General features: G+C 55.1%; 2 protein-coding genes across 3 annotated transcripts in view; both read left to right on the top strand.

Moving 5' to 3' along the window:
• The window catches only part of MRPL35 (mitochondrial ribosomal protein L35), a 536,751-nt gene that overhangs the window by 94,224 nt on the left and 428,039 nt on the right, over window positions 1–14,488 (top strand). The window lies entirely within an intron of this gene.
• ATOH8 (atonal bHLH transcription factor 8) overlaps window positions 1–14,488 on the top strand; it is a 34,751-nt gene that overhangs the window by 7,412 nt on the left and 12,851 nt on the right. Inside the window, exon 2 of the mRNA XM_050753101.1 lies at window positions 3,335–3,526. Coding sequence (XP_050609058.1) covers window positions 3,335–3,526 — 192 coding nt within the window. The remainder of the gene's footprint in view (window positions 1–3,334; window positions 3,527–14,488) is intronic.

Here is a 14,488-nt window from a genome sequence, read left to right as displayed (position 1 = left end):
GAATACAGACATTGTATTTGAAATATCCACCCTCTGCCTGGCCTTAGTAGACCGTAATAACAGCAAAGTGGCCTGGGCCCAACAGTCACGGAGAATCTGTGCTGCTCAGACTCCAGTGGAAGCTGCTTGATATAGTCCTCGAAGCTCTGTGGGCTGCCCAGGCATTGCTACCCCGACTTTCCAGATGAGGAAACGGAGACTCTGAGGCGTGAAGGCACTTCCCACAGCTACACCGCTTGTAAGTGCCTGGAATTCAGACCAGCTCTTTCCACCATACTTCAACGTCCTAGAACCAGAACGGGTGCTAAATTCTCACTTTGCAGTGGCAGCCCAGTCTGGGGTGCCTCTGAGCTGGGCTGTTGGGAGCTGAGGGGCTGCATCCTCCTGAAGCATGGGCACCAGGAGGATCTGGAATTGGCCGGGTAGTGAGGAGCTGCCCCTAGGGGTTGGGGAGGAGGAGAGGTGAGCAACCTGAAAGAGGCCTTTGGTGTCCCATATATGGCTCCCTCTGGTGTGGTGGTGGGAGCCGGGAGAGCCTAGTGACTGTGTGCCTGGTGTCAGTCAGACGAGTTTCTGACTCCAACCAGGTCTTAGCTGAGTGATCTGGGGCCCAATATGTCATCTCTCTGTTTTTGTGTGTACAGATGGTGGGGAAGGTTTTAAATGGGCTAACACTACCTGTAAATAGCTTCCACAGTGTCAGATATACAAGAGCTCAATGGATGGGTTTCTTCTTGTTAGATCTAGAGCTTGACAGAGACAATAGGGCAAAGTGACATATCTAGGACAGAACTGTCCCAGAACCTGGCATGCGGACCTCTAGATTGGCCTTGGCCTCAGCTGTCACTTTGGGGTCCTACAGTGACCCTGGATCACAGGGTACAGATCCCTTCCAAAATCCCTGCTCCCTCCTGGAAGGCCAGCTGTTACAGGCCAAGGGCTCAAAGAGCTGGGTCTTTAAGGGAAACTCCTAGCGGCGTCTGTGTGAAAACAGTGCTGAGGGCTGTGTCACAGAGCTGCACCCAGTCCCCAGAGCCTCCCTCAGGCTGCCACACCCTCCCTGGGGTGAAGAGGAGGCAGAAGTGCTGGCTGGCCCCTGAGACCCCCTTCCCTGCCCCAGGACTACCAGACCTTGTTTATTTGTTCAGGCTGATAAAGCAGAATTCCCTGGACTCTGGCTGGGAACGAGCAAAGTGCATTGTTCTGCCAGCATTTCTGGGATGGGTTTGGAGCTGCAGCCAGGCCTGGGAGTGGGAGATGGGGTGAGGGGTGGAAATGCATGGGAATTGGCTCTCTCTGTTGCCTTCCTCTCCCTCTCTGGGTTTCCTAGTCTCAGCACCCCCAGAGGGTGGAGGGTGGGGCAGGCACGTGTCCTGGCCCCAGACCTCCTGCTTCTCACCCCCTCCGGAGCCCCTCTTTGAGGACCTTCTGCAAAACCAACCATAACACTTTCACAGACCTCTATCAGGCCTTACTCCATGCAATGCACACATCTCATCTCATTTAATCCTCACCACCTTGTGAGGTCAGTCCTGTTCCCAATATGACAGGGAAACCGAGGCTTAGAAAGATTCTGTCCCTTGCCCAGAGTGTTACAGCTAGACAAAGCTAGAGCCAGGAGTTGAACCCATGTGACAAAAAGATACACTTAGCTTTATGCCAGATAGCTTCATCTTCATCATCAGAGAGAGGAAAGGTGTTTGAGCCCAGTTCAAAATATTCTAGAGTGAAGATCCAGAGGGAGAGGTCATTGATTTGTTCACTCATTGCCTCAATCAACAAACCCCTTTGAGGGCCTGTTACGGGCAGGACCTGTGCTAGCCTCTGCAGACATAGGCCTTCCCCCCACAGTTCGTAGGGAGACTGAGCACTCAAGAGCCACAGTGTGGGCAGTTAAGGACAGATGGGGTGCTATTAGGGCACTATTGAGGGCAAGCTGTCCCTCCTGGTGTAGGGTAGGGGAGGTCAGGGAAAACTCTTGGACACAGTGAGGTTTAAAGTGAGATCAAAGTGGGTGATGTGTTTAGGGTCCCCAGTCTGGGGTGACTGTCTTGTTCATGCTTTTTCTCCGTGCTCTGGAATAGGGATTTCCATCTTTGGCACTATTGACATTTGGGGGCAGGTAGTTCTCTGTTGTGGGGGCACTGTAGGATCCTATGCACTATAGGATGTTTAGCAACGTCCCCACCTCTGTCCCTGCAATGCCCCCACTCCCCTGTCCTTAGGGGACAAAATCATCCCTGGTTGAGAATCACTGGCCTGAAAGAATGTCTGGCATATGGTGGGCGCTCACTAAATACTTGTGTAGATGCATCGTGCCGTCCCACCCCCTGTGATGAACCTGTGATACGGGTTCATCAATAATATGGATGACACGTGTAGATCCTGAAGAGCCATAGCGAGGAGAAAACCAGGAGCCGTAGTTGCTGGGTTTTTAGCCCTTTAGGTGAACAGTGCATTATAGGAACAGTGGGGTCTATTAGTTAGCATCTATCAGGTTGATTTTGTGGAGCTATTTCCAGGTTCCAAGACAGAACTCTGTTCAAGTGTACTGCAGTCTTTGGAGCTTTTTGCTCATGCAGCACGAATATTGGTGGAGACAGGTATTAAAAAATCAAAGGCTCCATCTTTCATCCCATACAAATCCCTGTGCAATTAGTGAGGAGCTAGTTGGTGACGAATCATTGACAAACGTGTCAAGTTTGTTCAGTGCTGTGAGTGTGTATTATGCCGCTGTTGTCTGCCCAGCAGCACCCCAAGTCCTGAGGGCACAGAGTAAAAGATTTTTAAAAAATGAAAACCAGCCATGTTTGTGTCTTTCCAGCTGAGCACTGATACTTTCCTTCCTGTGTGTCCCCAGAGTCCCAGGTGTGACATTATAACCTCACTCAAGCATAAGTTCTCTGAAGTAGGAATCAAGTTATTCACTGTTGTACTCCCCAAGTACCCAGCAAAACAGGTGTTGCTGAATGAATGAATGGAACATCAGAGCTGAAAAAACAAAATGCCTGTTCTCTCAGAGGGATTCCTGCTCAGGAGGGTGGAGGACAGAGCTCCGTGGTGGTTGTGGAAATTCACTGAGCTTCAATTCATACTGACTGGCTGGCAGGCATGAGCCGAACCTGTTTCTTCCCCTGCAAAATGGGAATGTGGGTACCTCTCAGAGCAGATGAGCCGACGTGTGTATGTATGTGTGTGTGTAAACAGCAGGTGCATAGAGCAGATCACAAGACCAAGGTGAAGGGCCCAGATATACCGTAGACAGGCCACCTCCGATGCCTGCCAGGCTGGGCACCGCGCCCCTGCAGCCCCTCCTGACACTTTCTCCCCTCAGGTGCCGTGCTACTCGTATGGGCAGAAGCTGTCCAAACTGGCCATCCTGAGGATCGCCTGTAACTACATCCTGTCCCTGGCGCGGCTGGCTGACCTCGACTACAGTGCCGACCACAGCAACCTCAGCTTCTCCGAGTGTGTGCAGCGCTGCACCCGCACCCTGCAGGCCGAGGGACGTGCCAAGAAGCGCAAGGTATGCCCCAGCCGGGTGGGCAGTAGCTTCTGGGGAGCATAGGGGAGGCAGGGACAGGAACTTGGGGGTGCCCTGCATATGCCCAGAATTCTGAAGGGGCCAGAGAGATCAGCTCTTAGAGGTTTGCTGGGAGTTGCCTCAGCTTCAGGACTCCTCAAATGCCTGGGATTATAGGTGTGTCTCTCCTCCTGGTAACTGGCTGCTGGGTGGCCTTGAACAGTCACCCAGGGGAGAGGACTCTTTATCTGCAAAGCCCCTTCCTGGCCTTAGGTGCTCTGGTGCTGAATTCCTTGGGTGGCCCCTGATAAATGTCATACCAGGACAAGATTCCCCTGAGCAGGGTGACAGCCCAGGAGAGCCCTTTGGCAGGTTTTGGGAGGGTGACTTGGCCTGTGGGTTATCTGAGGCTATACATTAAGGGGAGTGATGGTCATTCATTCATTCATTCTGGAGAGACTGATGAAGCTCCAACCATGTTCCGAGCACACTGGGCAGGAGTGTAAAGATGACAAACATATGATCCTGGTCCCCATGCAGCTCATAAGAGGGTCAGGAAGACCCTCTTGTAAGTAGATGAGGGCAGGAGCCCTGTGCTAGGGGCAGTGGAAGCCCAGGTAGAAGAGAGACAGATTTCACCCTCCTGCCCACGGGAGTTTGAAAGGGCATCTTAGTGTCAGTGATGTTTCAGCTGGGACCAGCGGGACAACCAGGTCACCAGGCAGATGAAGAAGGGAACAGCATCTGAGGCGGAGGGAACAGCTTGAACGAAGCCTGGTGTGGCTGGGGAAATGCGTGCAGGAGGAAAGGTGTTGGGCGCAGCTACAGGGCCCCAGATGGCCAAAGCTCCGGGCATTCCCAGTCAGGGGTCAGTGCTGAGCAAGGCTTAGTGCAGCCCTCTGGATCTCTGTTCACACGTGGCTTCCGGGGAGAGCAACAGAGAGTGAGACCCAGTCTATGTCTGTGAGGCAAGATGCCTGTCCCCGCCTAGGGCAGGGGGCAGACCCTGTCATTCTCCATCCATCCTTTGCGCTGCCTTCTTCCTTCCTAGCCTGCCCCTCCCCCATCCCTGACATTCCTCTCCAGACCCCTTTCCAGCAGGCCCCTCTGTGGGTTCTCCGGGTTTCCCAGAGGTCCCCCACGGACTCCAGGCTCATGCCAGGGAGGGCACCTCCTCAGGGCTCCCTGCTGCCGCTGCCATGGTAACTGCACGTTGCATTCCTGGGAGTGCTTTAACGTGGACCAATTAGACAAAATCTTCATCAAGTGGGCAAGAGAGGAAGCGCCACTGGCGGCTCTGGGCAGCTTTCCTCTGGAAAGTGACACTGGTAAATTAGGGCGTGATTGATGGCTCTCGCGGCGCTCAGTGACAAAGGAGGTTTGTAAACTCTTGGTGAACTTCCCCTGGCATTCAGGCGGTCTGGAGGTGTAGATGGGCAGAGTGGGCAGGCGCCCCGTCTCCATCTCAGCCCCTCACTGTCCTACCCCCACGCCCTCCTCTTCACCCAGGGAAGGCAGAAGTGCAGCATGGAGGTCCCACCTTCCCTTTGATTGCAGCAGGGTCTTGGGCTGGTAGGAGGCTGGATGCCTGGCTGGTGAGGAAAGAGGGACAAGTTGGGTGGAGAGGCCCGACAGAGCCAAGCTTTTGGCTTCCCCTGAAATCACCTCAAATCTAACATATCTTAGACACCGTGTGGGCCTAGTCCAACCTCCCCATTGTGGAGAGTCTGGGACTTTACCTGAGGCTACAGATTGTGGTTAAGAGCATCACACAGCCCTGAGTTCAAGGCCCTGCTTACCACCCACCAGCTGTGTCGTCGTGCACCCATTGCTTAGCCTCCTCCGCCTCAGTTTTCTTGTTGATAAGTGGGGACTGGAAATACTCACTCATGGGCCACTGTGAAGATGAAAGGAGTCACTGCAGGAGAGCGCAGTGTCCGCATGGTCGCCATCCTCAGGGTAATGAGCCCCTAAAGTGCTCGAGCTCTGAACTTGAGGCTCATCCTATGGGGCTTACTTATGTGGTGAAATTGCTCTGGAGGGGGATTTTGGGGGTCGAGATGGAAGTTCCACGGTAGGAACCGTCTGTTTCCTCTCCACTCTCCCTCCCCCACACCCAGCCGGGGCCTGAGGGCACTTCCTGCCTCCTGCCCTCTGTCTTTCCCAGCTGGGTGAGGAGGTCACCCAGCTGGGACTCTGGGAGGTGGGGTCTGTATGTCTTTGCCCTAATGACCTTCATGGTCTCACAGACTCACATCGTATGTGTGGTGACACATTTCTCATATGAAACCACTCAGGAAGCCCTGGCTGGCCCTGCGTCTCCCCGTGGGGGCCGGTGTTCATAATTCCAGCCCTTCCCAGACCAGCCCCTTCCATAGTTTTATCTGGACAACCAGGATTTGACCTGGCAGCCTTTACAAATATGGGTATCTCAAGCAGCTAGATTCCTTCCCAGCTCAGGACCCCTGGAGTCGCTGGAACCCTCGAGCTCCCAGGCGGCCCTTTCAGGCAGATCCCTGTGTCCCACCTCTGGGCACCTATGCTTTTGCTGCCATAATTGCTAGCTGTCACCCTCCCTGTCTGTCTACCTGTCTTTCTCTCTCAGTCTGGCTCACACTGTCCCCTCTTTATCCGCTCTCTTGGTGGGGATGTGTGGCCCCACACTGAAGCCCAGCATAGCTGGCCTTAGCTGGTCCCCTCGGCAGATGTCCTGCCCCAGGAGTGGACTCGTGGGCCCTGAGACTGAGCGGCCTGGAGCCCCAGGGGAGGGTACTTCCCTGCCTCCTGGGGCTGCTTGTCCTTCCCTTTTTTGGGGGGGCTTGAGATGGCCTGAATGAGGAGCACATCTTTAGATATGTCCTGGCTTTTGAATTGCAATTGGAACCTCACCAGTTTTATTTTCTTCCTTTTGTGACTTCCCAGCCTGGGCCTCTGAGGCCACACCTCCATTTACAGAGATTCTGTTTGGGGAACAAACCCCCAGGACAATCGAACCAACATTCTTTCCTCATGTCTGGGACTATTTCTATGAAAAGACTTGCAAAGGTCTACCAGTAGATTGCACCTGGTTATGAGTTTTTGGGAAGAGGTGACTGAGAGTACGCACTGCTCACGGCGCTCAGTCCTGCCACACCACAGCCTGGGAGCCAGGCAGGGGCCGGGGGAAGCCCAGGAACTTACAGCACGTGCAGTGAGGAAGAGCCCCTCTTCCCCACCCTTCACCCTCTTCAGCAGGTATCCACCCCCTGCCCCCAACAGGACATGTGACTACTGTAGGGGTTCCCCGAGCAAGAGATGGGAATCTCAAAGTGTTCCTTGGTATTCTGCCCTCCCCTTCCCTCCCTTCCCCTTCCCTCCCCTCCCCTCCCCTGCCCTTCCCTCACTTCCCCCCTCCTTCCCTCCTTCCCTCCTTCCCTCCTTCCCTCCTTCCTTCCTTTCCTTTCCTCCTCCCTCCCTCCCTCCCTCCCTCCCTCCCTCCTTCCTTCCTTCCTTCCTTCCTTCCTTCCTTCCTTCCTTCCTTCCTTCCTTCCTTCCTTCCTTCCATGAACAGCTGTTGAGTGCCCTCTATGTACCAGACACGGTGCAGATACAAAATAATTTACCACATAGTCCCCACCATTCTGCAGCGACTGAACACTTCTTGGTCTAGAGGATTTGGAAGCCAGGAGTGGTTAGAGTGAGAAAAAGGAAAAGCAAACCAAAGAATTTCTGCTTCTAACACAAATCTCTAGCCATCAGGGGCCATCAGGAAGCTGTGGACTGTGGAGGGGACCCAGGAGGGCTGGGGAGATTGCCCGGAGTCCTGCAGGGGCACAGGAGGGTGGGAGAGGGGTGAGAACTAGAGCCTTGCATCCAGACCTGCTTTGCCCTGTCTGGTCCAGGAGGTGGGTTCATGGGTTGGAGTCTGCACCACACGGGGTCTGGATTAGCACATAGTCCCTAGGCCACCACCCTGGGGCTTGCCTCTTGGCATTACCTTAAAGATGGCCCTGGGACAGAAGCGTGGGCCCAGTTTGAGCCTGAATGATGTCACAAGTGTGTAGTTTCTCTGTGGGGCCCCTCCACCTGACTTCAGGCCACTGTCCCTCTCACGGCCACTCAGGGCTGCCGGAGTCCCTTGCTGTTCCTCTCTGGAAAATGAGATGACCACCTCAGGCCTACTTGCTTCTCAGCCCTTCCTACCCCAGTGAGCCACGCTTGCCGCCCCATGTGTCTATGGTTATGGAAGTCTGCCTGGTAAAGGAATTCCTGACAAGGTGCATGGTGGCCCATAGCTTCACAGTCACCCTCCTGGCATGTTAACTGGGGTTTAAAGCCTTAGGGTACAGGACTGCTGATGGGCCTGTCAGGCAGGGCTGCAGGAGGCTGGGAGCAAAAAATTTTGGGACCAAAGGCTGTAAGGCTGCAAACAGATGCCTGCTGTAGCAGCTGCGATGGTGGTGGTCATCGCTGATGTGATTGGTGGCCATTTGAACTGTCCCATGCAGGGACTGCTTCCTCAGAGCTCATGTGTCCAAAAGAGGCTGGGTGGCCCTCCTTCAAGATGCCCACTTGGGAGGTTGAGCTCAGTGTCCTCTGAGGTCCCTCGCACCCCAAGGAGCTGCGCTGTGGGTCCAGGTCAGCATTAAGAATGAGATTTAAAGCGCACTCGGCTTCCCCGCCAAGCCCAGGTGCATCCTTCCGCCCATCTCAGCCTTTCTCAGCAGCGGGTGGGGAACCTGCATTCCTTGGCCAGTGAATCCTCCCCTTCTGGGCCTCACAGATCATGACTTTGAGGATTTGGAGCCCCATTTGGAAGCCCCAGTAGTGCAGAGGCCCATGTCAGAGGCCGCCCAGCAGAGAGACGGGCGGGAGGCGTGTAAGGACTCTGGGGAGTTCAGTTCTGACTCTGGCTGCAGCCGGAGATAATGCACGTTAAGCACCTGGCTCTGGGCCACGTTTCCGCAGCTCCTGTTTTTAAAGCAGCAACTCCTGGGAACTTCTGAGGAGGAGGAGGGAAAAGAGGAAGACAAGGAGGAGGCAGAACTGTTTTTCTACACCTGGGCTGGATGGGCCACCCTAGACCTATGGAATAGGAAAGCACTGATTTTGCACAAACCAGGGCGTCGTCTTCTAATAATTTTAAGCCATCAAGTAGTATAATAATAACCACAACAACAGCTACTCAAACTGATAGCATATTTTGAGCCCTGGCAATAAACGGCCAGTAAGTTCCTGCCCTCAAGTTGCTCAAAGGCCCTGGTTTTGCGTGGGAGACAAGATGAACCAGAATGTGCTGAATTGAGGGCTGTACCAGAGGCCTGGCCAGCAAATGAGATGCCCTGGGCGGTGTGCCTGCAGCTGTGTGTGCCGGTGCGGGGAAGCCTGGGTCTGCGGGGCTGAGAGGTTTGCTCCTGGCCCTGTGGGTGATCTGAAGCCAGAGGTGGCAATTAAGCCAGTGCAGCTTCGTGAGATCTGTGTCCTCCCTCTTTTTCTTGCTGCTTTCTGGGGACAGGGGACGGGTCCTAGTATGGCCTGGCTCCTCTTTGGAAGAATGTCTTGGGTGCAGACCCCTCTAGCTTCGGTGCCAGGGACAAGATGACAGGCATATTGGATTTTGTCAGGTGAGGGGGATTTGGTGTGAGCTGAGGGTGTGTAGGAGGGGCCCCCTTCTGTCTGGACAGCTGAGCCCAGGCCTCGGACAGGATCCCTGGACGCCAGCCCCTTCTGTGGACTGTGGGAGGCGGAGTCTCCAGAGCCGCACCCTGCCTGGATTCAGTCCCACCTACGGCCCTGAGGGTGCCCACCAAGGGGCACTGTCCTAGCTTTGTTCCTACTTCCCATGTACATTGTCAGCCCTGCTAAGGCCTTGTCTCTGAAAAGTGAGGAGCTGTCATAAGTGATTTCTAAGGCCCTTGCCAAGCCCACCTCAATCCTCTTTCTGCTTTAATGACTGACCCCCATGTTACTTCTCAGGGCATGTCACAGAGATTTGAAAGTCACTCCTAGAGACTACTGGGGCCCCAGGGCAGTTTGCCCTGAGACTACTGGCGACATCTGATGTTCGGAGAGTATGGATCGTGTGCCAGGCATGTGCTTGGCACTTCCCGGATATCACCTCGTGGGCTCCTCTCACCAGCCTTTGAAGTGGGGGACTGGTGTTACTCTGATGCACAGCTCATGAGTCCGGGGCTCCCTGAACCCAAGGAACTTGCCTGAGATCACGTAACCACTAAGAGGGGTGTGTGCCCCCAGCTCCTACCGCTTCCCTGTCATGCTTCTCACATGGGAGTGGGGTTGGGGGGAGGTTGGTGGCTCACATCTCCAACCCCCTCAGCCCAGTTATTAAGTTAAATACCATCTGCTTTCAAAGCCCAAGGAGGCCATCTATGCTGGGGAAAAGGGGGGTGGGTGGGAAACCACCATCAAATTCCCAACTAGCCATAAAAATGGATGCAATTTATTTTTTCTGGCATTCCAATTACATAGACGTTTGTCGCCAGCTGTTTGTTCTAACACGGAGTGTTCTCTCAGCTGCTGTTTCTCTTCTCCCATTTGACATTGTTAGGCCACAAGTCTGGCCGGGCCTGGGCTGGAGGGGTCATTGGCTGGGGAGCCGCCCAGGTGAGCTGAGCTGGCTTTCCCTGAACATGGACCGTGCCTCTGATGTTCCCGGGGTGGTCTCGAGGTGAGGCGGGGGAAAGCCTGGGGTGCTGCTTCCTACCTCTTTTCACACTTTCTGCCCCTTTCCTCCTCGTCTCTCTTTTTCCAAATTACTCCCCACCCTCAACATGTGCTCCCAGGCCCCACCCTTCTCCCCAACACACTGGGAATGGATGAAAACTTGGGGTCTCTGACTTAGGGAGAAAAACCAGCTGTTCCTGCTCAGAAAGTCTCTGAGACATGGGAAGTCCCCTCTGACGCCCTAACTGACAACCCTAGGGAATGCAGAGAACCCCGGAGCACCTCTGAGCCAGGTTCCTCTCTGGAAGCCCCTGTGGAGGCTCAGTGGCCCTTGGGACGCTGGAGAAGGGGTGTCTGTGTAGGGTGGGGGCTAACCCCAGAGAACGCTGTAGTTCTTTTTGGTGCTCTGTAGTGCTACCATTTTCTGGTGCTCTGTAGTTCTACCAGGAACGCACACTATGGCGGCCCTCAGCAAAACTGTGAAGTAGGCAAAGTGCAGATCTTTGGGGCCAGAGACCTGGGTTTGAGTCCTGGCACTGTCACTTCTCGCTCTGTGGCCTTGGGCATGTTACTTGACCTCCCTGATCCCCAGTCTTCTCATCTGTAAAGTGAGAGCACACAAATCTGCCTTGCTGCCTTGCTGAAAGGATTAAACAAGACCCCATAAGAGAAAGGGCTGGTGTGTTCTCACTGAGTGCCAGAGAGGAAATCTCATGAATTCATAGCTACAAGGTAACAACTTAACTGGAACCCCAGGAAGGAACAGCTCAGAAAAGGGCAGTGCCAGGGTGGGTGAATGACTGACCAGCCAAAAGGCAGATGGGGAAGGACCAGCCTTTCTGAGTGACAGATTCCTTCCTCTCTAGCACTTCAGCCCAAACCCCTGGTTCTGCACCCTTAGCATGGGGTGCAGCCTGCAGCCCATCCAGAAATCCTCGGATTTCAAAGTGCAGGGAGTCATACCAAGAAACGTGCATAACATGTGGTCGTACAATAATGCTAATCAGCAGTGCAGCAGATCACCACCACCAAGCACATCAACCATGTGGTGAGTGCCATCGTGTCCCCTTATGGGCACCCCACTCACATGATCTCTACCCCGTGTTATACTAACCCCAAAGCTGGGACCACTTCCCTCATTGCACAGATGGAAGACTGAGGCCAGGAGAAGGGCATAACTTGCCTGGGGCCACATGACCAGGAAGTGACGGAGCTCAGTTTCCAGCCTGTTTTATCTCTTTGGTTCTGAGTTCTGAGCTCTTCAGTTCTTGAGGCCAGCCCGCTGCCTGAAGCTCGCACACTGCCCAGCACAGTGGCCTGTGCCCAGGAGGCCCCCAGCAAGTGCCCGGTGCCATGCCTTGCCCGGAGCGACAGCTCTTATGTAAGTAGCCCGGCTGCAGCGTGTGGAGGCTTCATTTAGCTGCGGGGAGCCAAGAGCCTGCTGGTGGTGGCCCTGGTGGTGGTGAGGGGTGGGTTGGGCAGGGAGGTGTTATCAGCTGCGGGCACCCCCAGCTCTGTGCCGCCGGTGAGGCCTGACACCAGGTTAAGTCGCCTGGCGGCCTCTGGCTGCAGCTGGGAGCGCGCCTGGTTCCCATTCGGGTGCTGTGGTTTTGATTAGCTGTTCTGCGAGGCGGGCCTGCTGGTGAGTCCATGGGAGCTCCGCTGGAACAGAGGGTCCCCCGCCCCGCCGCCGCGGCCCCCCCTCCTGGCAGCCCCAGACTCCAGATGTTCCGAGCGCTCGCTGGGAAGGCCTGCTGGCGCCACGGAGGGCAGAGGGCAGGGAAAGCACGCGAGCTGGAAGCCCAAGCACTCAGTCACCGCAGGCCTTGGCAGCCCGCCCGGCCCTCTGCTGGCACATTCCCCAGCTCTCCCCTGGCCATCTGTTCCCAAAAAACCCTTTCAGAGCCTCATCATCACTCAGGATACAACAGCGCGAGCAGCTGGTTTGGAGGCAGCAGGGAAAACCGTGCAAAAGGTTCTTTGTGAGAGAGGAAGCTCGCTTATGAATAACAGGACTGGACGCCGTAAAAGTTGGCGGCTGGAATTCTTGTTTCTCAGGCGCCGCGGTTTTCTCTTGACTTTTTATCTCTGGTTTTAATTTTTTTCCCATTTTCTTTTAATGTTGTTTCTTCCTCTTCTCACATCAGTTGTGACTTTTTTTCCTCCTCTGCGAGCCCGAAGGCCACCTCATTAGTGCTCCTGACATTGCCGAACTTTTCTTTCTCAAGGCTGTTGTCATTGGGGATGGTTGGAAGTGACTGTTTTCCTAAGAAAACAGCTAGAGGGGACATGGGAGCAAGAAGGTGCTTGGAAGGGCACGTCAGTGGTGAGGTTCAAAACAGGCAGCGCCGTGGCAGAGTCGTGCCGCCGTCACCCTGAATAAACCCGGGGCATACAGATGAGAACAACGTCTCCTCAGAGGCAGGGTCTGGGAGACCGGACACCATGCAGAGACCCCCATCAGCTCATCTGAGAGCTTCACGGAGATGTTCTGGGAGGACAGTCACATTCATAAATACCCGGGTGCCTCGGCCCCGCCGCTGATTGCAGCATGACACGAAGCCTTTTTAAAGAACTGACTGCTGCTGACAATGCCTTCTGGGAGATGTCTGCCCGGAACCTGGGCACCTCCTGGGAGCAGTCACTGGGTGGCCTGTCAGGGGCTGTGGGGTCCTGGGGCAGGGCTGGCAGCTGGAAGGCCAGCGCCAGGGAGGAAAGGAGAAAAGGGCAAGGCTGGGCTGCTTTCCTCACAGCCCCTGGACCCTGAGGGAGGAGCTGAGTCGGGCCTGGGTCTGCCATGTGTCAGACAGTGGTGATGTGATGGGGGGGACACAGGTCAGGGGCAGGGTACTGGGAGTTTCCCTTTCCTTTCTCAGTTCTTTGCACCCATTTTCCATGGGCTGCCTCCCAGATCCAGAAGCCCCAGCAGCCCCTCACCCCAGCAGTGGAAAAAGCCCATCATCGACGCGGCTGTGGGTGGCCAGCTTTGCAAAAGCCTCACATTTGGGGCTTTGGAGGGCGTTTTGCGTTTCATCTTTACACAGCCTCCTGCACCTCATTCCTCTTGCCCTCCTCGTGGCTTTCCTCCCACTTCCAGTAAGAGAGATGGCAGCTCTGGCAGGACAAAATATAGATGTTTATCGCAGTTTTAGGGCCATTCATCTCACCTGGGCTCAGCGCAGGCCCATGGGATCCTCTCTCCTTGAGTGACCTCTGGGGGCAGGTATCTGGTTTGGATGCTGGAGCTGGTCCCTACTCTGCCCTTGGGGGCTGTGCGGCCGGGTGCTCAAGTGTTTTAACCTCAGGACCCTGACTGGTAATCATGAAGCTACGCCGCCAGCTCCTGGCTCTGTTCACGGATCAATGGCATAAAAGACATAACACTGTTTTGCAAAATCTGCTCTCCCTCCCGTGTGTCCTGCCCAAGAAGTTGGTCTTCATGGGGCCAAAGGCAAGGAAGACCTGAGGAAGGAAGAGGAACCACTGTCGCCAGCTCCTGGTACGGCGTGGAGTCAGCCTAGTGACCAGAAATTGCTTTTGAACTCTGAGGCTTCCAGAGGACAAGAGGAAGAGGAGGACAGGGCTGCCCTGCCCACTGCTCAGCCTTGAGCCCTGCACCTGGCACAGTGTGAGGCCTCAAACAGAGGGTGTCAGCAGGCCCTGGCTCCCCACACCCCATCCTTAAACAGGCTGTGCCCTTTCTACCTGCCCCAGCAGACGAGAAAGCAGTTTCCATGGGAAACAACAAACTTTCCTTGTGCTCCCGGGATAAGTGTTTCTAGAGGGCAAAGTCGGGAGCCATTCTCTCCTTTAACACCTTGCCACCTCTGCCCAGAATTCACAACCACCGGGGCCTGTCTTAGCTGCCCTGGCTGTTAGCCCCCCGAGAGCCCCTCTTGGCTGCTCTGCTGAAAGCTGGTCAGACTGCCTCACTCCATCCCCTGCTTAGCTCCCCTAAGACCTAGGGGGCTCCCTACTGGCCAAGGGACGAGGCCAGACTCAACAGGACACCTGATGGGCCTCCCAAATGACCTGATCCTGGCCGGTCACTCCCTGTGTCCCAATTTATACCCTAGCAGCACAGAACTCCTCACCCAAAGGGGCTATTTTTGGCCTCTGTGCTCATGCCATCCCTTCTGCCTGGAATGCCCTTCTCCGCTGTCTGTCTGGCTAACTCCTGCTCATTCTGGAAGGCTCAGCTCCTCCTGAAAGCCCTCCCTGACCCCGACCCCAGCTTCTTCCTCAGGGCATCATAGCACAGGGATGCTTTTGGTCTAATTCAGGAGAGCATCATGTGATACA

The sequence above is a fragment of the Macaca thibetana genome, chromosome 13 (genome assembly GCF_024542745.1).
Source record: "Macaca thibetana thibetana isolate TM-01 chromosome 13, ASM2454274v1, whole genome shotgun sequence".
NCBI classification, from domain to species: Eukaryota; Metazoa; Chordata; class Mammalia; order Primates; family Cercopithecidae; genus Macaca; species Macaca thibetana.
The sequence above is the reverse complement of the archived record's forward strand: the minus strand, read 5'-3'. Positions and strand labels throughout refer to the sequence as shown.